Source organism: Papio anubis, chromosome 1 (assembly GCF_008728515.1).
Source record: "Papio anubis isolate 15944 chromosome 1, Panubis1.0, whole genome shotgun sequence".
Taxonomy (NCBI): Eukaryota; Metazoa; Chordata; class Mammalia; order Primates; family Cercopithecidae; genus Papio; species Papio anubis.
Window position 1 is genome coordinate 93,858,717 of NC_044976.1, and position 27,143 is coordinate 93,885,859.

At 39.1% G+C, this 27,143-nt stretch overlaps 1 protein-coding gene and 1 long non-coding RNA gene across 8 annotated transcripts in view; one reads left to right on the top strand and one right to left on the bottom strand.

Moving 5' to 3' along the window:
* Positions 1-16,984, top strand: part of TLCD4 (TLC domain containing 4) — a 122,455-nt gene extending 105,471 nt beyond the window's left edge. For all 6 annotated transcript variants that reach the window (XM_017944924.3, XM_017944911.3, XM_009213366.4 and 3 more), the window contains one exon: positions 10,945-16,984. In XM_017944924.3, coding sequence (XP_017800413.1) covers positions 10,945-11,263 — 319 coding nt within the window. In that variant the 3' untranslated portion in view covers positions 11,264-16,984. The remainder of the gene's footprint in view (positions 1-10,944) is intronic.
* LOC103886978 overlaps positions 1-27,143 on the bottom strand; it is a 73,041-nt gene that overhangs the window by 19,510 nt on the left and 26,388 nt on the right. The window contains exon 3 of one of the 2 annotated variants that reach the window (XR_004176282.1): positions 24,380-24,417. This is a non-coding gene — a long non-coding RNA (uncharacterized LOC103886978). Of the gene's footprint in view, positions 1-22,895; positions 24,418-27,143 lie in introns of those variants that run through there. The other variant, XR_650882.4, reaches the window with a different exon arrangement.

Below are 27,143 nucleotides of genomic sequence, written 5' to 3' on the forward strand. Positions count from 1 at the left end.
TTGGCCTGCCCTACTAGGTTGGGGAAGTTCTCCTGGATGATATCCTGAAGAGTGTTTTCCAACTTGGTTCCATTTTCCCCCTCACTTTCAGGCACCCCAATCAGACGTAGATTTGGTCTTTTTACATAATCCCATACTTCTTGCAGGCTTTGTTCATTTCTTTTTCTTCTTTTTTCTTTTGGTTTCTCTTCTCGCTTCATTTCATTCATTTGATCCTCAATCGCTGATACTCTTTCTTCCAGTTGATCGAGTCGGTTACTGAAGCTTGTGCATTTGTCACGTATTTCTCGTGTCATGGTTTTCATCTCTTTCATTTCGTTTATGACCTTCTCTGCATTAATTAGTCTAGCTGTCAATTCTTCCACTTTTTTTTCAAGATTTTTAGTTTCTTTGCGCTGGGTACGTAATTCCTCCTTTAGCTCTGAGAAATTTGATGGACTGAAGCCTTCTTCTCTCATCTCGTCAAAGTCATTCTCCGTCCAGCTTTGATCCGTTGCTGGCGATGAGCTGCGCTCCTTTGCCGGGGGAGATGTGCTCTTATTTTTTGAATTTCCAGCTTTTCTGCCCTGCTTTTTCCCCATCTTTGTGGTTTTATCTGCCTCTGGTCTTTGATGATGGTGATGTACTGATGGGGTTTTGGTGTAGGCGTCCTTCCTGTTTGATAGTTTTCCTTCTAACAGTCAGGACCCTCAGCTGTAGGTCTGTTGGAGATTGCTTGAGGTCCACTCCAGACCCTGTTTGCCTGGGTATCAGCAGCAGAGGCTGCAGAAGATAGAATATTTCTGAACAGCGAGTGTACCTGTCTGATTCTTGCCTTGGAAGCTTCCTCTCAGGGGTATACTCCACCCTGTGAGGTGTGGGGTGTCAGACTGCCCCTAGTGGGGGATGTCTCCCAGTTAGGCTACTCAGGGGTCAGGGACCCACTTGAGCAGGCAGTCTGTCCGTTCTCAGATCTCAGCCTCCGTGTTGGGAGATCCACTGCTCTCTTCAAAGCTGTCAGACAGAGTCGTTTGCGTCTGCAGAGTTTTCTGCTGCTTTGTTGTTGTTGTTGTTGTTGTTGTGTAGCTGTGCCCTGTCCCCAGAGGTGGAGTCTACAGAGACAGGCAGGTTTCCTTGAGCTGCTGTGAGCTCCACCCAGTTGGAGCTTCCCAGCAGCTTTGTTTACCTACTTAAGCCTCAGCAATGGCGGGCGCCCCTCCCCCAGCCTCGCTGCTGCCTTGCCGGTAGATCACAGACTGCTGTGCTAGCAATGAGGGAGGCTCCGTGGGCGTGGGACCCTCCCGGCCAGGTGTGGGATATGATCTCCTGGTGTGCCTGTTTGCTTAAAGCGCAATATTGGGGTGGGAGTTACCCGATTTTCCAGGTGTTGTGTGTCTCAGTTCCCCTGGCTAGGAAAAGGGATTCCCTTCCCCCTTGCGCTTCCCAGGTGAGGCAATGCCTCGCCCTGCTTCAGCTCTCGCTGGTGGGGCTGCAGCAGCTGACCAGCACTGATCGTCCGGCACTCCCCAGTGAGATGAACCCAGTACCTCAGTTGAAAATGCAGAAATCACCGGTCTTCTGTGTCGCTGGCGCTGGGAGTTGGAGACTGGAGCTGTTCCTATTCGGCCATCTTGCTCCGCCCTCGAGGGTTTTTCCTCAAGACAACCATTTTACTTTGCAGCGGAAATGCCTTATGTGTACTTCCCATTTTATTATATGGAATATTAAAAAGACACATACTCAGAGGTCATTTAATAAAAATAATAAATAATTCTTACTGCTTCATTAAGGGCATTTCTAACTGAAACTTTTCTTTTTTCTGGTGTTTTTTTTTGTTGTTGTTGTTGTTTTTTTTTGAGATGGAGTCTCGCTCTGTTGCCCAGGCTGGAGTGCAGTGGCCGGGTCTCAGCTCACTGCAAGCTCCGCCTCCCAGGTTCACGCCATTCTCCTGCCTCAGCCTCCCGAGTAGCTGGGACTACAGATGCCTGCCACCTCGCCCGGCTAGTTTTTTGTATTTTTTAGTAGAGATGGGGTTTCACCGGGTTAGCCAGGATGGTCTCGATCTCCTGACCTCATGATCTGCCCGTCTTGGCCTCCCAAAGTGCTAGAATTACAGGCTTGAACCACCGCGCCTGGCCTCTGGTTTTGTTTTTAACTGCAAGCAAGCGTGTGGTGGGAAAGGATACAGTGGCCATTAATACCGTTTCTTTATTTGTGCTAAGATGCCAGCAATTTTATTTACTAGCACTTTGTACTATCAGTATAGAAGTCAACACAATGAAAAAGGCAAATAATGTTTTAATACTATTATTAAAATAATTTTATCCAGAAGACCTCCCAAAAAGGACTCAGGGGTACATAAACCACATTAGAGGACCTATCATTGATTGATATTTGTCATGTAAGGCTTCACAGAGAACGTGGCATACACGCTTAAATGTTTTAGGACTTTTTTTTAAAAAGAAGTGGATAGAGAGGGAAGGGCCTTCATTCAAGAAGGAAAGAATGAACATAGGATTTTGAAAAGTGAAATAAACATGCTATGGGAAAGAGAAAGTGGTAGGATCAAAGAGTATGTGTTAGGAGGAGGGTGGATAGACGTAGAGGATATTGAGTATCTGGGAGAGCTGATTGAACTTGACCCAGTGGACAGTGAGATCATAGTGGAGAAAGACATTCTGGAAAGAGCACTGAGTGGTTATAACTTTTGATATTTGTAGGATAGATTGTAACACTGGAGACAAAAGTTTGGGTTAGGTTATCCAGTTCTTAGTTGTGTGAATGAACAGTATAATTTCATTAGTTCAGAAAGTAAATAAGAGTCCATATTAAGCTGTGGGACTAGAGAGATGACAAAATAGAGATTTTGAAGAAATAAAATGAAATTGGCAATGAATGGATAAATTAGAGAATACAGACAAGCTTAAGACAAATCCTATATTGGACGCAGAGAAATGTGCCCATCAAAAGTGATAGAGAATTAGGAAGACTTGGAGGGAAGGTGACGAATTTAGTTCGAAGATATTGGATAAGAGGACAAACACAGTCTCTGAGTGGAAATTTAGTGAGAGCTCGAGAGAGGAACGTTGGGATGATCAGAATAAGGTGATATTTTAACCTGTGAGAAAAGATGGTATTTAGAAGATTAGCGTTAAATGTTTAAGATTGCCAGGCATGGTGGCTCACGCCTGTAATCCCAGCACTTTGGGAGGCCGAGGCAAGTGGATCATGAGATGAGGAGATCGAGACCATCCTGGCCAACATGGTGAAACCCCGTCTCTACTAAAAGTACAAAAAAAAAAAAAAAAAAATTAGCTGGGTGTGGTGGCGGGCACCTGTAGTCCCAGCTACTCAGGAGACTGAGACAGGAGAATTGCTTGAACCTGGGAGGCGGAGGTTGCAGTGAGCCAAGATCGCACCACTGCACTCCAGCTGGTGACAGAGCGAGACTCCGTTTCAAAAATCGACCAAAAAACAATAACAGAAAACAAAAACAAAACAAAAAAACAAGATTGGAAAATCAGAGAAAGAAGAGTAGACATAATGAAGGAATAATTTAGGAGTAGTAGGGGAACCAACATAATATGGAGCTGGAGGGAAACTTGTCTAAAATTCAGTTCTTAAATTCCTAACCTTCCAGGGTTAATATTTATTAAATATTAAATACAAATGTTTACATGCCTGAAGAAATTACATTTGCAACTAAGATGTAAGTAGAGTCAGCTCACAGCCCAGTCCCTTCGCAGAGTTCCGGAAACAGTACAGCATCCAAATCCTTATTGGAGTTTTTCCAAGGATGTCAACAAAGATCCAGTTTGTTACTCACAACAGCACTTCTTAAAATTCTCTTCATTCCTCTTGGACTCACAATATCTCGACCCCACAGCTTTCCCAAGGCTCTCTCAAACTTCTGACTCTCAAGTCCTTTAAAACTCAACAAACCAGTGCCATCAAGGATCAATTATTTGTCCCTGTCCTCTTTCCTCACTTTTTTTTCTGTACCTGCAGATAGCCCTCCATCCTCTTTCCAAATGTGAATTAGAGCAAATAATTCCTAGTTTTTACACTTTTTCTAGTTTTTACACAATTTTTAGGGAGTGCAATACCTCCACACAGTTAACTTCCAGTAAACTTAATGGGAAGGTTCAAGTTCCTTTAGAAGGGTAGGAGGAGGAATAATTGCTAAATGACCAAAGTTAGGATTTCCTCTCTGGAGTCAAGGGAGGATTGTATTAATAAATACATACATTTTGCTGTCTTTTATGCCTGTTTTAGTAATAACAGTAAATGGTGGGTAAAAGAAAGTGTTGTTCTCCTTCTTTCCTTCCTTCCCACATGCGTGTTTTCCTCCCTTCCCCTTTTTCTTCTCAGATTCAGTACTGACTTTCACAAACTGTTAGTCTTTATTTGCTAGAATGAAAGAATGTTCTAATTAGGTAAGAAGAGGTGGATTCCAACAAAATAAGTGATCTTTCTGCCATGGAAGAGGAAGGTAAGGAGGACAGTTATGTAAATATTATTTCACCTTGAATTGATATTTAGGGTCTTTCCTTTGAAAGAAACTGGTTTAAAGACCAGGCACTGGTTAGATGGAAAAACTGGCAGAAGCTAACACTATGGTTATGGGGAAGCTATGGGTGACCACTTTCTTTTGTAGAGTTGCAGTCATATCATATTGGGTTTGGGAGTGGAGTAAGAATGCCTGTGAATATGTCTGACTTCCCTTTCAAAAAATTGGCAGAGAAGAGAAGCGGTGGAGGGGAGGTTTTTGGATTAGGAGGAATTGAGCATGTTGGTAAAAGAAGAAAGTATCAATTTATAGAAGGGGAACTTGATAGAGCAAGGGAAAGCAGGGTAGTTCATTGAGTAAATCCTAGAAGGTGAGGACTCTTCTGTGAGTTGAAAGGTAAAGGGGCCTGAGAAGAATTTTTGAGATCTTGGGGTCAGAGTGGAAGGAATTCATGGTTGATGGACTCTAATGCAGTTGACTCCCGAACAACATGGGTTTGAACTGTATGAGTCCACTGACACATGGAGTTTTTTCAATAAAATTTGCACTAAGTGTGCCTGCCTTTCCTCCAACTTCTTCACCTCTTCCACCCTGCCACCCCTGTGACAGCAGGACCAACTCCTCCTCTTACTCAAGGCTAGTTAACGTGAAGACAAGAGTGAAGACCTTTACAAAGATCCACTTTCACTTAATAGTACATATATTTTCTTTTCTTTATGATTTTCTTTTCTATAGAAAATAATGTTTTTCTCTAGCTTACTGTATTGTAAGAATATAGTATATGATGCAAATAACATAAAATAATGTTAATTGACTTTTATGTTATTGGTAAGGCTTCTGGTCAACAATCAGCTACTAGTAGATAAATGTGAGCAAGTCAAAAGTCAAGGAATTTTCAACTGCGTGGGAAGTCAGCACCCCTAACCCTGGCATTGCTCAATAATTAACTATATCTCAGTAATAGAAGGAACCAGATACTCTGATGGGATTGAGAGACAAAAGTGAATGAGGAAGGGAATTGACTTGAATGGCAGGACATGTTTGGAAGCAACTCTATGGGAACTATGGAGTTAAATGAAAGGATTGTCAAGCCAATTTGAGAATTCTGCTGAAGTTCAAATCTTTTAAAATTATATTTGTGCCATTTATCTTAATATGTCAAGATTGGTGGGTAATTATATTTATTGAATTTACAGTATGGAGGAGTTCTTACTCTGTGTCATGGCAGCTTCATAGTACAAAGGAGGTACTATCATTTATCTTCATTTATAGAGAGAAAACAAACATAGAGGTCAATAGCAGAGAGAGCTAAGACCACACAGTTACTCCATGGCAGAACCAGGCTTTCAACCCAGGCAGCCTGACTGCAGAGCACCCTACGTACTCTTCACATCATTCTGTATTGCCTAAGGAAAGCTGGCTTGATGAAACACTGGAGATCAGCAGAGTGGGTGAGATAGATTAAGTGGCAAGAGAACGGAGGGTGCTGATGTGTGTTCTGAAGTTAACTTGGAGTTTGGATTAGGTAGGAAAGGAAGTGAAAGTATGGAGGCTGATAGAGAGGGATTTGAGGATTTGAAGGTCAAAGAAGTAGTTTAGGTGAGATTGGGTAAAGAGACATATGGAAGGCTTATGATTAGAGAGGAATGGGTTCGTTGAGGTATAATATTTCTTGAGTAATTCCAAGGCTGCCATGTAGTCAAAGAAATGAATGGCTGAAGGAGAAGGGAGGTCTTTAGAGAAGAGAAGGCTGGAGGATCAGAGACCTGGATTATAATGTGGATGTCATTGCTTTAGTGGTGGTTTTCCTGTTTGCAATATTATTTCATTAATTTAGCCATTGCTATCTAAATAGTCCCTCTTAATTGTCTTGGATAATTTAGCTCTTTTATCCTACATAAACTTATAAAACATAATACATCTCTTATCCTATATAAATTATTTGATATTTTAATCACTCAAAATATTTTCAGGCTTTTTAACTATCAATTTTTAGTTTCTTATGTTGAACAATTTTAGCTTAATCATGACTAATTCAGTTAAATTGAATATTAAGATACATGGATGTTTTACTGCTTTTGCAATTTGATTTCTAAAATGATGTAAAATTAGGCAAGGCAGTTTTTTTAAGAAAGCAAAAGTGGAATAGAGCGAACGTTTGCTGAACTTTTTAAAAAACTTTTTATCTTTAGAATAGTTTTATATTTACAGAAAAATCAGAAGGCTGATACAGAGGGTCCCCATGTACCCCACACCCCACTTTCCCTATTGTTAGCATCATAGATCAGTAGGGTGCAGTTGTTACAGTTAGCGAACCAACGTGAATATCTTATTGTTAACTGAAGTCCATACTTTGTGTGGATTTCTTTCGTTTTTGCCCAGTGCCCCTTTTTGTCCCAGGATCCCTTCCAGAATGCCACACTACATTTAGTTTCATGTCTGCTTAGGCTACTGTTGACTGTGATCATTTCTCAGATGTCCCCTGTCTTTGGTGACCTTGATGGTTTTGAGGAGTACTGATCAGGTGTGCTGATGTGTGTTCTGAAGTTAACTTGGAGTTTGGATTAGGTAGGAAAGGAAGTGAAAGCATGGAGACTGTCCCTCAATTTGGGTTTGTCTGATGTTTTTCTCGTGATTACACTGGGGCTGTGGGGTTTGGGGAGGAAGACCACCGAGGGACAGTGCCATTCTCATCACATATATTAGGACTGCATGCTGTGAACATGATTTAATCATTGTTGATGTCAAGCTTGTTCACCTGAGGTAGTGTTTGTCCGGTTTCTCCATTTTAAAGTTATTCCTTACACCTGCCCTTCCCCTACCCCTTCTATACTGTACACTTTGGAAGGAAGTCACTCTGTGTATTACTTTGCTGGGGCTGCCATAAAAAATGCCACAGTCTGGGTGACTTAACAGAAATGTGTTTTTGCACAGTGTTGGAAGCTGGAAGTCCAGGATCAAGGTGCCTGCAGGGTTGGTTCCTGGTGAGGCGCCTCTCCTTTTCTTGCAGAAGGCAACTTCTCTCTGTGTCCTCACATGGCCTCTTCACTGTGTGTGCATGGAGGGAGAGAGGGAGAACTTTGGTCTCTCTCTTCTTTTAAGGGCACTGGTCCTATTGGATTGGGGCTTGACCCTTGTGACTTTATTTAACCTTAATTGCCTTCTTAAAGGACCTATCTCAAAATACAGTCACTTTGGGGCTTTAGGGCTTCAACATAAGAATTTAGTGGGAAACAGTTCAATACATTACACTATACACAGCCCACACTTGAAGAGTAGGGGTTTATGCTTTACCTCATTGAAGGTGTGTTTTCTACATAAATTATTTGCAGTTATTCAGAACAGATTTGTTTCTTCTCCCCTATTCATTTATATCAATATTGATTTCTGGATATTTATACTTTAGGTTATAATCCAGTACAACATTATTTATTTTGTTGCTCATATTGTGAGTTTTGGACTTGGAGAGCTCATTTGGTTGGTTTCTGTGTTCCTTTGACATAAAGATACATCATTTTGTTTTTTGAGCACTTTCTTGCTCTCTGGCCCTAAATGATACTCTAACAGGTTCATATTGTATATTGTGTATTCTGTGTTCCCAGCCCTCAAATCAGGTATTTCTCAAGGAGCCCTAGTTTCTCTCATGGAGAGTGGTATTAGAAGCCAACATGTGGATGCCATGTGTGCTTACTGTTACTGAGGCATCATGGTTTCTATGGGCTCCTAGCTGACAGAACCTGGAAATATGCTGACCTGTGTGTATACGTGTATCTATAATTATTTCTGTATGTATGCATTTATAGCTATATCACGCTAAAATAGCTCACTGTTTCCAAATCTAATCCAGTATCTCATGCCAAAAATCTAGCCTCTTCTTGCTCGTCTGAAACTTTTCACTCCAACAATGAGAAACCTGGTTCCCACTATTTTTCATCAAACAAATCTATTTATTTGTTCAGTCCTGATATACATGTATAATGGTTTCAGAATTGTCAGCCATTTTTGCCATGAGCTAGAGTACATTGCCTGTACACAGTTTCTTTTGCCTTTGTCTTATTGTCTCCATTCATCTTTGAAGTCACTTAGGTCAGCACTTCTTTCTACCTTAGTCCTTTCAGGGATGTTATATCATACATTTGTAACAGTTAAGATTCATTTGTCACTGTTTGCATTGCATCCTGGCATCCCCCAACCTCCTGATTGTTTAAAATTTTGCATACATCAAGTTCACTTTTAGTGCACTTCTGTGGGTTTTGGTAAGTGCATAATGTCATGTATCCAACACTATAGTGTTATGCATAACAGTTTCACCACCCTAAAATATCCCTTATTTTACCTACTCAATCCCCTTCTACTCTTTCCGAAACACTGGAAACCACTGCTCTGTTTTCTGTCTTGATACTTTTGCTTTTTCTAGAATGTCTACAAATGGAATTATACAGTATACAGGATTTTCAGAATGGTTTCATTTACTTAGCACTTTAGATTCATTCTTGCTGTTATATGAATTGATAGTTTATTTGTATTGCTAAGTAGTATTCCACTGTATGGATATACTACAATGTTTGTCCATCTTGATGGCTTGTAGTTGTTGGCAGTTATGAATAAAGCTGGTGTAAACATGTATGCAGCTTTTGTGTGGACATACATCTTTTAATCAGTGGAAAAATACCTAGGAATGTGATTGCTGGTTTGTGTACTATGAATATGTTTAGTTTTATGCCTGCTAAACTGTCTTCTAAAGTGGTTGTACCATTTTGCATTCCTAGCAGCAATGAGTGAGTAGTGTTCTTGTTCCACACCCTTGCCAGCAATTGTTATTGTCCATTTTTTGGGATTTTAGCTATTTTAATAGGTGTAGAGTATAGTATCTTGTTGCTAAAATTTGCTCTCTCTCTTTCTTTCTTTCTTTCCTTTCTTCCTTCCCTTCCCTTCCCTCCCCTCCCCTCCACTCCCCTCCACTCCACTCCTTTCTTTCTTTCCTTTCTTTCCTTTCTTTCTTTCTCCTTCTCATCTTGAGATGGAGTCTCACTCTTGTTGCCCAGGCTGGAGTGCAATGGCACGATTTCAGCTCACTGCAACCTCTGCCTCCCAGGTTCAAGAGATTCTCCTGCCTCAGCCTCTCAAGTATCTGGAATTACAGACATGCGCCACCACACCCAGCTAATTTTGTATTTTTAGTAGAGATGGGGTTTCGCCATTTTGGCCACACTGGTTTCTTTTCTTTTCTTTTCTTTCTTTTCTTTTTTTTTTTTTTTTGAGATGGAGTCTCGCTCTGTCGCCCAGGCTGGAGTGCAGTGGTGTGATCTTGGCTCATTGCAACCTCTGCCTCCTGGGTTCAAGCAGTTCTCTGCCTCAGCCTCTGAGTAGCTGGGATTACAGGTGCCTGCCACCACGCCTGGCTAATTTTTGTATTTTTAGTAGAGATGGGGTTTCACCATCTTGGCCAGGCTGGTCTTGAACTCCTGACCTGATGATCCACCTGCTTCAGCCTCCCAAAGTGCTGGGATTACAGGCATGAGCCACTGCACCCAACTGACCATGATGGTTTCAAACCCCTGACCTCAGGTGATCCACCCGCCTCGGCCTCCCAAAGTGCTGGGATTACAGGTGTGAGCCACTGAAATTTGCACTTTCTAATGACAATAGTGAACATCTTTTTATACGCTTATTTTTCATCTGTATATATTTTCTGATGAGATGTTTGTTATGCTCTTTTACCAGTGTTTTAATTGGGTTGTTTCTTATCGTTGACTTTTAAGAATTCTTTGTGTACTTTGTATACATGTACTTTATCATACATGTATATTTTAAATATGTTTTCCTAGTGTGTGGTTGTCTTTTCTTTAACAGTGTCTTTCACAGAGCAAGTTTTAATTTTAATGAAGTCCAACTTACCAACTTTTTCTTCCATGGATGATGCTTTTGGTGTTGTATCTAAAATATCACCACCAAATGCAAGATCATGCAGGTTTTTCCCGTTTTCTTACGGAAGTTTTACAGTTTTGCATTTTACATTTAGGTCTTTGATCCATTTTGAGTTAATTTTTGTGTAAGGTGTGAGATCTCTGTTTAACTTCATTTTCTCCATGTGGATATACAATTTTGCACAGCTTGTTGAAAAGACTTTCTTCCTCCCTGAATTACCTTTATGCTTTTGTCAAAAATCAGTTGAGTATATTTGTGTGGGTCTATTTCTGAGCTCTCTTTTCTCTTCCATTGGTTTATTGATTCTTTCACCAACACCATGCTGACTTGATTACTGTCGCTTTATAGTAAGTCTTGGAAATGGGTAGTGTGAGTCCTCCAACTTTTTTCTTTTTCAGCATTGTGTATGCTATTCTAGGCCCTTTGCTCCTCCTTCACTGAATTTTAAAATTTAAAAACTAAAATAAAAATGGTTAAATCCTCAGAGAGGCAGTGTAAATGTGATGTTTCTTTAATTCATTTTTCAGGTGGTTCTTTGAAGCTCTGAAGTATCCCAAGTTTTCTAAAGCTATCGTTATCAATGGAATACTCATGACAGTAGTATTCTTCATCGTGCGAATTGCCTCAATGCTTCCTCATTATGGCTTCATGTATTCCGTGTATGGAACAGAACCCTACAAAAGGCTTGGAGTTTTAATCCAGTTATCCTGGGTCATTAGTTGTGTTGTTTTGGATGTGATGAATGTCATGTGGATGATCAAAATTTCAAAAGGTTGCATCAAAGTCATCTCTCACATCAAACAAGAGAAAGCCAAAAATAGTCTTCAGAATGGAAAACTTGATTAAAGGAGTGCTACCAATAAGCAAACTTCATTACTACCCAGTATTATATCTGCTGATAGGGTGAATTCTTGGCATGTTCTTGTGTATCTTTATTAATTATAATTGTTATTCAGGATTTCAGTGTCATTTTTTTTTAACCTTTAGAAAAGAGAAGGCCGGGCATGGTGGCTCATGCCTGTAATCCCAGCACTTTGGGAGGCCAAGGTGGGTGGATCACTGAGGTCAGGAGTTCGAGACTAGCTTGGCCAACATGGTGAAACCCCATCTTTACTAAAAACACAAAAAAATTAGCTGGGCGTGGTGGTTGGCGCCTGTAATCCTAGCTACTTGGGAGGCTGAGGCAGGAGAATCGCTTGAACCTGGGAGATGGAGGTTGCAGTGAGCCGAGATTGTGCCACTGCACTCCAGCCTGAGTGACACAGCAAGACTCCGTCTCAAAAAAAAAAAAAAAAAAAAAGAAAGTAAAATTAAAATTAAGTTTTCATCCCAAGATGTCTTTTCTGCCTTTCTTTTGCCTTATTTATAAGCATGGATAAAAATCTTAAAGGTTTAAATAAAAATGATCAATATAATGGTGAATCTTTTGAGAAATCTCTTAACTGCATTAGTATTTTTCTCTGTGAAAGATGACTATGATAATCTGGTACAAATGGTTTTATGTCACCAATTTTGCTGAAAGAATGGGAACTGCTTTTAAATCTGTAAATAGCTCTTAACATTTGTTGTATGCACTCTTTTCTTACTATGGCTGTCAACACTTGTGTAGGGTTTAATTTCTAAATTGTTGGCATGTTCTCTTTCTCAGGCTATTCAGAAGTAACATTTTTAATTTCAGACATGCAATCACCTATTAATGATGAAATATTTTACCACTTTGGGAATATTTAATTAGTTTAGTCATGGAGAATATGCCCCACATTTTAAGATTTCTCAAATATCACTGTCTTATTTCTATTTTAGCATTTATCAAATTATTGCTTTTTTATTTTATAGTAAGGCTTAAGACAGATTATAGACCTCCTTAAGAGATGAATTTCTTCTTCTAAAAATACATGTCGATAGAGGACTATTTAGACTAATAGGAGGAATCATTAAGAAAAAAAGCTTTATTATCCCTATCTGCTTTCCTTGCATTTTTTCTGTGAAAAATATTTTCTGTTTGCAAAATCTTCCCTGAGTTCTGAACCCAGCACCATCAGTACCAAAGTCTTATGCAATATGTATTTATTATGCTCCTGAAATAGGCCTCTTCTTGATGAGACCCAAACTATTACAAAAAATCAGTGTTCATATTTTACTCACAATTCATACCCGTGCTTACTTAGTCAGCATTTTAATGCTTTGAATTTCTATCTTAAAGCACAGAAAAAAAAGAAGGTAATTTAATCCAAGTATTCTATCATCAAAATTATTGTCTGATTATATGAAGATAGATGACTGGTGACTCTGGTTGTGTGTGTATGTGTTTTGCTTTTACTTTGATTCTTGCAATCCAAATATATAATTATATATTTATCTATTATTGCCTTTATTTATTTTTTAAGCACTTGAGCTTAATGATTATTCTTACCTGAGAAAGGAAGAAATTTAATTCTACCAGTGATGAATACTTGAAATTAATTGAACTCATGCCAAAAGATGTAATCCATTCAGTTTCGTGGTTTGAAGGAGAATGTTTGACTCACTTTCATTGTTCATGCTAGCTGAATATAATCAAGACTTTTGATTTGATTTGATTATTCAATGCAGATAGAGCCTGATAAGTTTTAGAACATTTAAAGAAGATTGAAATCTCAGTCAATAACTAAGTGATAAAATGAAATTGATTGACTTATACTAGGTACATTTATTTTTGAAAGAATTAATGTAAAAAGTTATTTTTAAAGCAGCTAATATTACACTGATAATTTGTTGCTAAATTTAATGCTGTCAACACCATAGGTGCTTAAATATGTACTGGTTAACTAGGGGCGGGTAGGAAAGCAAGTGATTTTATCTTGTTCTTACCTTTTTGCAGGAAAAGTGGCTTTAAAAAATTTACATAATAAAAATATTTTGGAAATTATTTCTTTTAGAAAGATACCTTGAGATAAATATTTTTTGACTCTGGATATTTCTCTAGTTCTGAACGCAGATTTTAAACCCACTATCAAAATGAAGACAGTATAAAGCTATAATATTAGTGAGTCTCTGTGTAGCAGTTTGTTTTTATAGTTACTATTCCATGCTTAAAACTTCATTCTTACTTTCATTAATGTTACCCTTCACTGGTATAGCCACTCACTAAATAAGTATATTTAAAATATCAAAATTTTGAACTAAAGTTTGTGATTCCCTTATTCAGCAATCCTTATCTTATGCTGGCTGCATGACAGTTAATTCAACATCCAGATTAAATACCCTAAAGTAGCTTCTACATATTTCCTCATACAACAGACATGGAATGGAAGTGCCACTAGAAACTGCCCTGCTACTTTAAGTCTGACCTTTGCAGGAGGTACACTTTGCTGTTCTATGATTGTATTCACCTACCTAAAATACAAATGAAGATGGAACATATCATTTACTACACGATGAATTTTTCATTTATTAAATGAAAAACGTTTGCTAGACATTTTAAATATTCAGTATTTTGACTACACAGATTAAATGATTCTATCAGGCATTCTGATATTTAACAACTCTATTAAAATATTTATAGAAAAATAAAAGCAAATTGATAAAAATTTTTGAGCAATTCTATTTTTGTAGAAACAAATGACAACCTGTAATTATAAAGATGTTTTTTGAATGTGTAGTATCCTAGACAATAAAAGTTCTTGTGAAACTTAACAATGAATGAAAACCAACTACTAGCATGCAAGATCATAGATCCTGCATTAAATTTTTATTTGTGAAAATTTGAAAATTATGAGCTTTAACTTACAAAGTTTGCCTTCTTAGGTCTAAAGTCTTTTAAAGGATTATTTGCATTTATGTAAAACTCAAAATGAAGTTATATATGAGTGCAAAGAAATTAACTTCTGCTCAAATATGTGTTGATACCCTACAGTAAGTTGAATTAAATTTTTATCCCAACTGTTTGATTTTGTTATTTCATGGATTAGCCTTATGTTAAGTGAAATAATAGTTATGTTGTTACCACCCCTAAGAGTGACTCTCATATATTATGGATGACCCAGGACTGTCTTAAAGGTCTAGTTTTAAAAACTGCCTAGTTTGTAAGTATTTGAATCCAGTTTCTTTTCTAAATTTTAATAATTTGACTCAAAATTTTTGCTACAGGGTCAACTTTTAAATTGTATACTTCCTCTGAGGCACACTGGGCATTTGGAGAATGGTTCTTCACTGGTGTTGAGAGCCAGGTTTACTATTGGTTGCACCATCTGTTATCAGGCATGCAGAAACATTTTTCTTCTGGAGAAACAGAGGGGAAAGTGTTGTTACAGTGTACATGTTTTGTCTGTGTCATTTTTTAAGGGAAATAAACATGTTCCAAAAGATGCTGTTAAAATAAATATTCGAACACGTTTTCTGTTTCTAGGCTGCTCTTAATTCCAAACATTTAAATAAATGTGCATTTGAATGGCTTTAAGTGGTTTAGTCTATTAGCTGAAATGGAATAGTTCATGTATTGACATCATCAATAATACTTCATAAAAGTTTGTGTATTTTTATGTGTTTGGATTCCATAAGAAGTTGAACTTAGATAATTTTATCAAGAGTAGCACAGTGTTTCTCAGGTGCAAGCCGGCATACAGTGAGACCCTTCTTGTGTCTCTGGATGCACATAGACCTTCCCAACCTTAAACATAGCTCCTTGAAATACATTAAAGCTACTGAAAGTGAACTCTGATGCAAAACACATGTGAGGTGTATAGGAAAATGAAAAGCTAGAGGATCTGGAGTTAGAGGAGGCATTGAGAATGCTTTTCCCTTAAATGCCGTGATAGTCCTCCCTCGATCTAGAAGTTTTCTCTTTGAATCCTTCCATCTCTTTCTCCTGATACCCCAGATGACTTCATCAGCATCTCCCTCTTTTATGCTAACACCTTTCACTGTCAACTTTTGAGACCTCCTCAGGTATCTGTAAGCTTCCCAGTCTCTTATGGCAAATTTAAAAGTTTACAAATAGGTTCTCTCATTGAAAAAAAGCATCGTAGTCAAGTTTAAAGTGGAGCTCAGACAAATCATGACTTACTAAGAGACTATAGGAAGCCATTCAGCATTTAATACCTGTTTAAAACATGAGGCAAAGCTAATAATGTTATGGTTTTATTAAGAGACATCTGTCATCTCTCTCTTTCTTAAACTGGTTTAACAATCAGAGCTTTGTAATGTGTTTCAGCTGAAGATTTATTATAGGCTTGTAAATTATCTAAATGTTCTTTTTAGACCCCATGACAGGAGCACAGAGGAATTGTTATGAGAGGGTAGGTGCTGGCTTGTGGCAAAATTATTTTAGAGTCCTGCTCGTTAGGGAAAACTTTGCTATTAGGGTAAAGTTTCTTTGAAATTTACCAGCAACTGCATTACTTGGTGTTTTCCAAAGTACAACATCCAAGGACTTGAACCCTACCCCTTTCTAGGCCACACTAGGCCAGCTTCTAGTTTTGATAATAATTCATACCTTTATTGGAATATATTTTGGATAGCAGTGAAGAATTGAAAGCAGCTCCTAAAGATTGGTTTGTTTGCATTGAAAATGTTTACACTTATTCACTCTAAGCAGTGGACACATCAGGCCCTATACATAAGACCAAAACCAGAAATATTTCTAAATCTCAAAGATTTATAAGTACAGTACCTCTGGCTGAAAACTCGTTAAACATCCTCTGTATATTTTTTCTTTATATCTTTATGTAATTCTTTCTGTAATTAAGTGTACATTAGGGTTATTTGCTACTTTACAAGCCTAAAGGTATAGCTGTATATAGAATGTGCTCTATGTTTTTCTGTTTCCTGTTTGGTTTGTTTCTGGTATGACTGTGTCTACTTTTTACTTAATGAACTTTGTGTAGATAATACTCTCACTAACTTGTAAATAGGATAAGTTATGAGATTTTTTGGTATTAGAATTTGTAATAATAATGACTTTTAGATTTTATTTGAAAAAGCTACTTGGAAAGCAGTAAATAGAGCTATAGTGATATATATAGATACATAGATATATACTTTTTTTCTGAGAATATATAATATATAATTGTCAAAGATTTTTAGAAGTCTGTCAAAATATACTTAATATTATTTTGAGAACATACCTTCTAATTTATTTCCATAAGGCTGAAGAACTTTTATTTACAAAATGTAAGACTAGATAATTTATGAATCAGTGTTACTAGGACTTATCAGTACTTAAAATAGCAACTTAGCATTCTTTATTTTGTTTCCTGGTTGTTTTATTTGGAGGGATAATAAATGTCTAAGTTATTATTTCCATTAAAATTTTGAAATGTTTGTGTACTTTATGTGTGCCATTTTAAAGTATATGCAAGTTCTAAGCAATAATCTGCATGTTATACAAGGTTGACATACTTTGTCATGAAATTTTTAGTTAACATTTTAAGAATGATAAAATGAACACCCTGTAAATCACCCCCCTCTCCCCTTCCCCTCCATGAAAACCTTGGGATTTTCTTGTGCTAGAACACTACCACAATGTGGTGCAAAGCTTTGTATTTTGTGGAAAAAAATAAAATAAAATCACAATTATTTAGTGCAAAAGTTTGTCTGCAAGGTGTATACTTTAATAGTAATTAATGAATAGATTAATGATAAAATTATATTCTGCAAATCAAATAATCTCTTCTAGCACCTTAATCCTAAAGGTAAATTTTTATTCCTCAGGATCCTGGTGGAGCTTGCTTATTTCCTTCCCTCCCTTTCTCCCCACTGAGGTCCCAGCTTGGTAGCAGACCAGCAGGAGTTGCAAACATTTTAGTCACGCTTGTTAATGAAAGGAATGGTGCTGTCTAATCGATACGTTCTTTTAGATTAAGTAAAACTTTGGCAGTTGTGTTTTTAATCTCCTTACCTTTGTCCCTAGGGCCTCTCATGTGGTCTCTAGTGCTTTTTGCCAAATGTCTTGGCTGGAATTCCTACCTTCTCAAATTGCCTGTGGTCTTAATCCTGCATCTTGGTTTGAGAATATCCAGCAGGTCAGGAAGCAGAGCACTAATTAAATAGAATACTGAAGAGGTTTGGCCTATGGAGAGTACCATGAATCATGCTTCAGAACATGCCTAAAATGTTGTGTCCAGACTGGCAAAGGAACAGCTGAATTTCAGAATGAAAATAGCAGTCACAGCTGTCAGTGGAGATAGGCCACAGGTGATATTACAAGTATTCAGAGCTACTAGAAGCAAGTGTAAATGGGGTCTCTGTCACACCTCAGGCCGTTTCAAACATGATCCATGTTTTGTTCTTCTATCCTCTGGTCTTTTTCTAAAAGTCTACTTACTGCTTTCCCTCCTTTTTGATGGTCCTTCAGCCTGCACAAAACAAGTGATTTGACAAATTTGTAACTGTTCCCTATGCTAGTAACTGGTCTTCTGACATGTTCCTAGATGCTTCCCCCAAATTGGACTCTTCCTCTAAGGGTGGTACACACCACCCTCTGCTTGAGTAGCTGTGCCCATTGTCATTTTTGGCACAGTGCTCCTAGATCCGCCCTGCCATTGCTACGTAGTCCCTTTCTCTTTTCACCTACCTCCAACTAAATTCAATCACCATATCTAGTCTTGTCATCTTACCAGATCATGGATTATTTCAGCAGAAATTACCTGTGGAGAACTTCCGAAAGGGACTTGTACAGAAAAGGAAAGGCAATAGGGATGATAGGCTGGATGATGGGCTGTATTTCTGTTGAGGATAAAAGATGGAAAGATGGAAATTTGGAAAGAATGACACCAAGGAAAGAGGAAGGGACTTCAGAGAACAGAAAAAAATAAGAAAATGTTATGTTTATATACATTGCATTTTGGGTGACAGGAACTTATCAGGGAAAAAAATGAATATAGTAAAATTCCTATACATGGTATCAAGAGTATAAGAAGTTACAACTTTTCTCAGAGACAGGCATGGTAGCACGTGCCTGTAGTCCCTGTTACTTGGGGAGGCTGAGGTGGGAGCATCACTTGAGCCCAGGAGTTTCAGTTCAGCCTGAGCTACATAGCAAGACCCTGTCTCTAAGGAAAAAGAAAAGTTTTATGACTTTTCTGTGTTAAAATGGAATACATACATATTCATTATATATGCTTCTCTAGATGTATGTAGGTGGATACATACATAAAGTACATATATACACATATGTAAATACATATATAAAGTACACTGTTGTGGACAGAAAGGATGTATGAATGGATGAGGTAAAAGAGGGTAGAATTTTGTTTGAATTGTCAATTAGAAAAGAGCAATTTGGAAAGAGTGAGGTGCCTAAAAGCCTACAGCAACCATGAAGAAGCATCTTAATCTGAGTCTTAGTTTTGTTATCTGTAAAATAATCTCTGACGTTCCTTCCAACTCTCCCATCCTATTAGCAAGAGCTTTAGTTTGAAACGAGGCAATTAGGAAGGAACAGGTGTAGCTTTGAAGGCTTAGTAATATGATTTAAATGACATTCAAGGAAGATTCTCAGTGTCAAATTAGATGAATGAGAGTACAGAAGAGGTTAAGCGATGGAGAAACTGGCCAAGGACCTGCAATGTAGTTAATCCTGATGGCTGGCCTGGGACAAGGAAGATAAATAAAGACGCTGACCTGATAAATATCAGACAGAGAGGTGAAGGGATTTAGAAAAACAACCTAACTCAGGAATAAGGCTGTGGAATGGAGAGGGGACAGATGCCACTGGGTTGTGATGTCAGAATGTGGGGAGCTGCAGTCATTTGCCATGAATGATAAAAGAGAAGGCATAGTAATTGGAAGAGTGGTAGAGCCTGTGACAGACTTTTAACATAATGCCAGTGTTGTGCAGAGTTTCTCTCAGAGAGCATCTGGAAGAAAAAGAAAGCTCTCTCCAAGTACCACACAGTGTGGTTTTCATGACTTTTCAGATTTCTGATGCAATGTCTTGCCTTGATCCCTTGCATGTGGATATTTCAGGTTCCTGAGTGGTCACTGACCCAGGTTTCCTCACCACCCTTTCAGGTTCCAATGAGCTGACCCCATGATTCATTGTTCCCCATGGGGTCAGCTCAGCCCTGTCAAGTCAAGGAGCTTGAGAAAGGTCCAGAGATGATAGTAAGAGGCCTAAAGAATAAGGCCCTTCTCTGAAGTCCTCTAGCTAGAGGTTACTGTGGAATGGGGAGACCCCAGCCTTGCAGTGGGATTGGCTCCCTGCATGAGGTGGTCTTCGGATGGTGCAAGAAAGGGCAGAAGCTCAAAGGGTGGATCAGAAGCAGCTGTGGATCCTGGAGCAGGGATGGAGGCTGCAGGGACTGTGTTAGGCTCCCAGTTTCAGTTTATGAATTCAGAGGGGAAATGGAGAGGCACTTTGAAACATTCTCTCTTGGACAACCATGCTATTTTTTTGTTTGTTTGTTTTTGTTGAGTGAGGGTCTCACTCTGTCTCCCAGGCTGGAGTTGACTGGCGCAGTCTCGGCTCACTGCAATCTCCGCTTCCTGGGTTCATGCAATTCTCCTGCCTCAACCAACAAGTAGCTGGAACTACAGGCGCGCGCCACCACACCCAGCTAATTTTTGTTATTTTTAGTAGAGATGGGGCTTTGTCATTGGCCAGTCTGGTCTCAAACTCCTGCCCTCAAGTGATCTGCTGGCCTCGGCCTCCCAAAATGCTGGGATTACAGGTGTGAGCCACTGTGCCTGGCCCCATGCAGTCTTTTAATTGGCCTTCAAATCCACACTCTCCCTTCCATCGTACATGCTACCTTTGGAGTCATCACTTTAGAATCCATCTGAAATTTTTGTCACAGTCCTGCTCAAAACTTCCAGTACTCCACTCCCAAGTCTAAATTCCTTAAGCCAGATCTAAGGTTCTTGATGATATCTATGGCCCTACCCTAGCTATTCAACCTCACGGTACCCCTGAAAGTTCTCCCAGAAGAGTGCCACTGTCGCCCCCATGCTCATCCAGCTCCAGGCACTTGCATTTGCTGTGATTTGGCCTAGAGGCCCTTTCTTTCTGATCTGCGTTCTATTCATCCTCAAGACCATATAGTAAGGGAATTTATTCTTATTTTTTTCCACTAAAAATGTAACAAAAATGTTCAGATAGAGTTGAGAGAAAAAAGCCCTCATTAAATTATGTTAACATTTACTGAGTACTTGTTAAATTATCACATGAATTCCTGGAACAACCAGGATAAACAAACTCATTCTTGATTGGCAACCTGGATCTCAGAACTTCCTGTCCTGTATAAGTGGGGCCACGGCCAAGCTGCTGTGTTTTCTCTCAGCTGAGAGGTCAAAGAAATTAGTTCCTCCCACCCCCATTGAATGGGGCAACTAGTCGGTGCAGAGCCCACTACAGGCTTTAGAACAGACTTTGATGTTTTGGATAACACATAGAAAATCTTTTCATCTGGGACTCTAGAAACTTGGATTCCAGTTCTGGCCCTATTACCTCCTAGTAAGCGTTTTAGGCAAGTGCTGTCACCTTACTGGCTTTTGTTTTTTGATCTGGAAAGTGAGAAGTTGAACTGGTTGAATTGAAGGCCACTTTTCTTTCAGATTCCATCATTCAGTAATTATGGGCTGGGCATGGTGGCTCATGTCTGTAATACCAGCACTTTGGGAGGCTGAGGCGGGCGAATTGCCTGAGCTCAGGAGTTCGCGACCAGCCTGGGCAACACGGTGTAACCCTGTCTCTAGTAAAACACAAGAAATTAGCCGGGTATGGCATCATGCACCTGTAATCCCAGCTATTCGGGAGGCTGAGGCAGGAGAATTGCTTGAACCCAGGAGGCAGAGGTTGCAGTGAGCTGAGATCACACCACTGCATTCCAGCCTGGGCAACAGAGTGAGACTCCATCTCAAAACAACAACAACAAAAAAAACAAAAATGGTAATTAGAATCAAGGTTAGGGCATGTAGCCCAGGGTATGGTAGGGTATGAGCAAATTCCTATCAGACAGTAATTCCAGAATACTAGTTTCAAGTGTGTAAGTTTTTGGAGGTGGTCTAAATTCCAATTTTGATTGTGACTGTATGCCCTTGAATGAGGCCACTTGTTTATGACTCCATCTGCCTCACTTGCAAGAGGAGACAGTATCAGTTGCAATCAATGAACCTAGCCAAAAAGGCTAAGTATAAATATCTGCTGAGTGCTTCAACATTCTTAGGGGAAAGAGATAAAGTTTTAATGATGTACTTTCCCACTGTACTTGCAGCCAAGTTGAATTTTGTAATATTCTTCCTGGATTTAATCTTTAAAAGATGTAAACATTTTCATCATGGTATCCAAATATAGAACTCAGTTTCTTTGTTTCCCACAATTAAATATAATAATCAGAAAGGAAAATAGATGATTAACAGAAATGTAAATGGTAAGTTATTTAGTACCCTCTCACCAAGACCAGTCTGAATCCTCTATTGTGAGAAGCCAGTCCATCACTAATGGGTCAATTACCTTGATTGACTCAGTGTTAGGACTTGCCATGAGTTCAGGACTTTCTATAACACTTCTGTGTTCTTTGTGACTCTAGGTGTACGCTGCTGGGATTATTTGGTGGGCTTTGTGGAGAGTCAAGGCCAGGATGAAATCAGATGGGGACATTATTATGACAATGTTTATTGTCTGTGACTTTGCTGGTATACTTGTTTCCTGCAACATTATTGGTCTCTAGCTGATTGGTGATAATTATCTGTAGTAGATCCATTCCTGATTTTTACAACTGACTCTCTGAGGTGGCAGTGCGCAACCTTTTTGGCACCAGGGACCAATTTCGTGGAAGACAATTTTTCCATGGGACAGGGTAGGGAGGATGGTTTCAGGATGAAACTGTTCCACCTGAGATCATCAGGCATTAGATTCTCATAAGGAGCATGCAGCCTAAATCCCTCGCGTGCGCAGTTCACAGTAGGGTTGGTGCTCACATTAGAATCTAATGCCCTGCTGATCTGACAGGAGACAGAGCTCAAGTGATAATGCTCATTGGCCCACCGCTCATCTCTTGCTGTGTGGTCCAGTTCCCAACAGGCCACAAACTGGCCTGGTGTTTGGGGACCCCTGTTCTAAGGCACCATATCATGAAGGAAAGTAAGACATCTGCATGCTCTAGGGAAAAATGTAGATGATTCCTAAGCTCTGTAGTAAGCAAAACTAAATACTAATTAGGAGTTATATTCTAAAGAATGGAGAAAATAGATGTAATAGTATTGTAATTTTTTTCTTTAAAAATTACTACTCTAAATGAAAACATATGACTTTGAACCATTCTTTTTCTTCTTTTTTTTAAATGGAGTCTTACTCCCTCACCCAGGCTGGAGTGCAGTGGCATGATCTTGGCTCACTGCAACCTCCACCTCCCAGGTTCAAGTGATTCTTGTGCCTCAGCCTCCCGAGTAGCTGGGATTACAGGCATCCACCACCACGCCCGACTAATTTTTGTATTTTTAGTAGAGACGGGGTTTCACCGTGTTGGCCAGGCTGGTGTTGAACTCCTGACCTCAGGTGATTCACCCGCGATGGCCTCCCAAAATGCTGGGATTACAGGTGTGAGCAACCACACCTGGCCCGAACCATTTTTTTAAAAAAGGAATCTAAGCTGTTTATTTAAGAAGTGAAGCCAGAAGTCTACATTCCATTGTCTACCCCTTTCATGACTTTCTAGCCATTAGCTTCAACTCCTAAATATCCTTACCCTAGATCAAACCAAATGTTTACATTTTCTACGCTTAACCCAGGTAACAGAGACTTGCTGGAACATTATTCAACTCTGTGTATTGGGGCCACCACAAATTCAAGATCTCGTTCACTTAATTAAAAAAAAAAAAAAAATTAACACTCTAGGTACCAGGCACCATGTAAGGGAAAGGGTATAAACGGTGAACAAAACTGTCAGGGTCTTTGCCCACAGGGAGCTTAGATTCTGGAAGGGAACAGAGGTTGCAATTAACTGAATGTTTGTATCAGAGAGATCCCTCACTCTTCAGCGCTGTGGGGTTACAGTGAGAAGACAGCTGTCTGTGAACCAGGAAGTGAGTCCTCAGACAACAGATTGGCCGGAGGTTTGATGTTGGACTTGTCAACCTCCAGAACTGCAAAAAATTTCTGTTACTTATTTCTATTATTTATGAGCACCCACTTGATGATAGTTTATGATAGCAGCCCAAACGGATTAAGACAGAGATAAGGAACAAGGGAAAGCAAATCAGGTGATTCTGTGTAGCGTGTGTCTTTCATCTTCAACCCGTAGGTCTGGCATAGTGTTTCACATTTAGTAGGTCACCAGACAGGAAGTCAATCAAAAAAATATTGATTCAATAATAAAAAATAAAAAGTAAATATTTATTCAGTATGCACTATTTACCAGGCTTTATTTTAGGCCCTGAATATTTATCAGTGAAGGAGGCAGACAAGAAGACTTTGCTCTCTTAGAACTTAAATACTGTAGCAAAGAGAGATGGGGAGTAAAGACGTCTGAAAAAAGAAAGAAACATAATTCCATATAATAATAAGTAACATGAAATAAATAGAAGAAAATGGAAATTGGGGACATTTTCAACAGGTTACTTTGTGGAGATGTCACTCTTGCTAAGACCAGGCAGGAGGCATCTGCAAGTATTGTGAAGAACAATCTATGCAGAGGAAATAGCAAGTACAGTGTCCTGGAGGTGGGGAGACTGGTGTGTTCAGTGAAAAGCAGGTAGTGTGACTGGAGCATGAGTGAGGAGGATGAGAGATGAAGATGTGGTCGGAGAGGAAGGAGGCATAAGACTATGCTGGGTCGTTAGGCCATTGTAAAGTATTTGGCTTCTTATTGTGCCAAGAATAAACATTCCAGGTTTTAAGCAGTCCAAGTGAGAAATGATGTGGGCCTAAATCTAGGGTTTCAAACATTTTGTTCCATAATCCAAAGGAGGAAACATATTTTGTGTGGTGACTCCACCCATAAACATATATACATAAGCAAAAATTTAATGAGACAATACCCTTACCGTGAATGACGCCCTCTGAATTTTTCTGTTCTCTTTCACTGTAAAAGAAAGAAATGCTGGTTGTCACCCACAAAACTGATTTGATAACTCAGCAATGAGTGGCAATTTACAGTTTGTAAAACATTGGTTCACACTGAAGTGGTGACAGTAGAGATGAAGAGAAATAGGTGGATTCAGGATATATTTTACAGGTAGAGTTGACAGTAGTTATTGATGAACTGCTTACAGGAAAGTGAGGGAAAAGGCTTGATAAATGATGACTTTTTTATGATTTTGGCTTGAATAGATGGGAGAATGGTGATCCTAAGATAGGGAAAACTAAGGAAGAAGCAGGTTTGAAGGAAGAGATGGAGGAGAAATCAAGAAATCTTTTCTAAACACTTTTTAAAAATCTGATTATATGTTATTATGCATACAGATTTGTAATATTAATTGCTCAAATTACAAGCCAACTATAAAAAACCTTTTTATATAGACTCTTAAATACATCTTAAATGTTATTTTTATTTTCATCATAGAGATACAAATTGCCTCCTGGAATAAAAGAGAAAGAAATGTGATCCATGGTCTTGCCACACAAATATGACAATGCTTAGTTGTTTGATGTCTTCTTAATGTAACTTTTTCTATGCATAATTCTTTAATCATTATCTAAGCATTTATAAAACTAACTCATTAGGACTGGGATCATATAAACACTGTCCTAGTCTGTTTGTTTAGACTTCTATAACAAAATAACTTTCTACTGAGTAGTTTATAAACCACAGAAATTTACTTCTCACAGTTCTGGAGGTTGGGAAGTCCAAGATTACGGACTGGCAGATTCACTGTCTGGTGAAGACCTGCTTCCAGGTTTCATATCCTGGTTTATTAAAGATATCTTCTTATTGCATCCTCATATGGCAGAAGGGGTGGATGAACCTCCTTGGGCCTATTTGATAAGAGCAGTAATCTTATTCATGAGGTCTTCTCCCTCATCACTTCCCAAAGGCCCTATTTCTTAATCCCATCCTACCAACCTCGTAGGGTAGAATTTCAACATATGAATTTTTGGGGGGGACACTGACATTCAGACCGTAGCAAGCAGTTTAGAGATGATCGGATCTGGAGATAGTGAAGTTAATAATCATTGATGCTTAATAGGTAACTTAATTTTTTAAATAATAAAGTGATTTTAATGGAGAACTGAATAATTTAATCAAATGTTTTTCAAACTTTAAAAATCCATGCAAATAACATCAACATTTCCAACCAGTTTTGGATATGTGCCCATACTTGTACATATGAACACCATATACAGTCCTTCAACATCCATCCTTATCCCCACTGAGAATCATGAATACATTTTTTTTTCATTTTTCAAATATATAAAAAATGATGAAATATGCCTGTACAAACTACATGCCCCCTTTCTGGTCCCTTTCACGCTTCTTCTGATGCATCTTTTTACAGCCTACTCCATTATCTCATTCCTTGATGACCAGTGATTTCATCAAGCCCGGCTGGCCTTTACTTTTACATATAGCGAAGCTTATTTCACAGTTCTGAGAAGAGTGTTAGAGACTGTGTGTGTACTAATCTGAAATCCACACAACCAGTTTCTTTTTATATTTCAATGCTTATTGGGCACTTTGTATGAAGTATTGTTGTAGGTTTTATATAAACAAATATGAGAGAGAACATGAGGCCTGCCCTCAAGGAGTTTATAATCTAGGCTTGTTGCCAAGCAACTTTAAAAAGATAACCTTTTTATTTTAGAGCAATTTTAAAGTTACAGAAAAATTGTGAAGCTAGTGCAGAGTGCCAGTATACCCCATATACCCTCAGTTTCTCCTTTGGTTAACGTCTTAGGTTTGTTTGGTGTATAACTTTATAGTCAGTTTAAATCATACAACCTACAGAATTTTGAATTCTGACCTTTTCACTTTACAATGTATCATAAGCATTGTTTCCATTTAAAATGAATATTAATGCTAGCCAGATACTCTAGATATTACCTTTGCCAGCCACCTCATTTTTCAGATGAGGAAACTGAGGCACAGAGAGGTCTTAAGTGTTTTGGTTAAAACCAGAATATGGAATAAAACCGTACTTGCAGGCAGCTGTCTCAGGTCTCTGAATGTCACATGTTGCTGCTTCTCATCTACCAGGGAGAAGATATGAGGATGTAGGGACTGCTACTTCTCCACTCAACCAACCAACATTTACTGGGTACACACTGAGGATCAGCGATTGTGCTGGTGGTAGGGAAACAGCATGGAGCTGGCCAGTCCCCCTCCTCAAGGAGCTTCATTGTAAATGTCTGGGAGGTGAGATCACAAAACAAAAGGACATTGAGTTACCGTTTTACTGTGGTGAGGTGTCAAGGGCAGAGTGTACTGGGGAATGGGAATGGAATAATTTCAGAGGGTTGGAGTGGTGGGCTGAATAATGGCCCCCAAACATGTCCATGTCCTAATCCCTGGAATCTGTGAATATGTTACTTTACATGGCAAAAAGGACCCTGAAGATGTGATTAAGGATCTTCATGATCTTGGACTATCCAGGATGACCCAGTGTAATCACAAGAGTCCTTATAAGGGAAGGAGGGAGGCAGGAGAGTCAGAGGAGATGTGGCTGGAGATGCAGCTGTCAGTTTGATGGGATTGTTGGCTGGAGGCCAGGCCAGGGAACAAGAAACGTGGGCAGCCTCTACAGGCCGGGAAAGGCAAGACACAGATTCTCTGCGAGAGCTTCCAGAAGGAACGCAGCCCTGCCAGCGCTT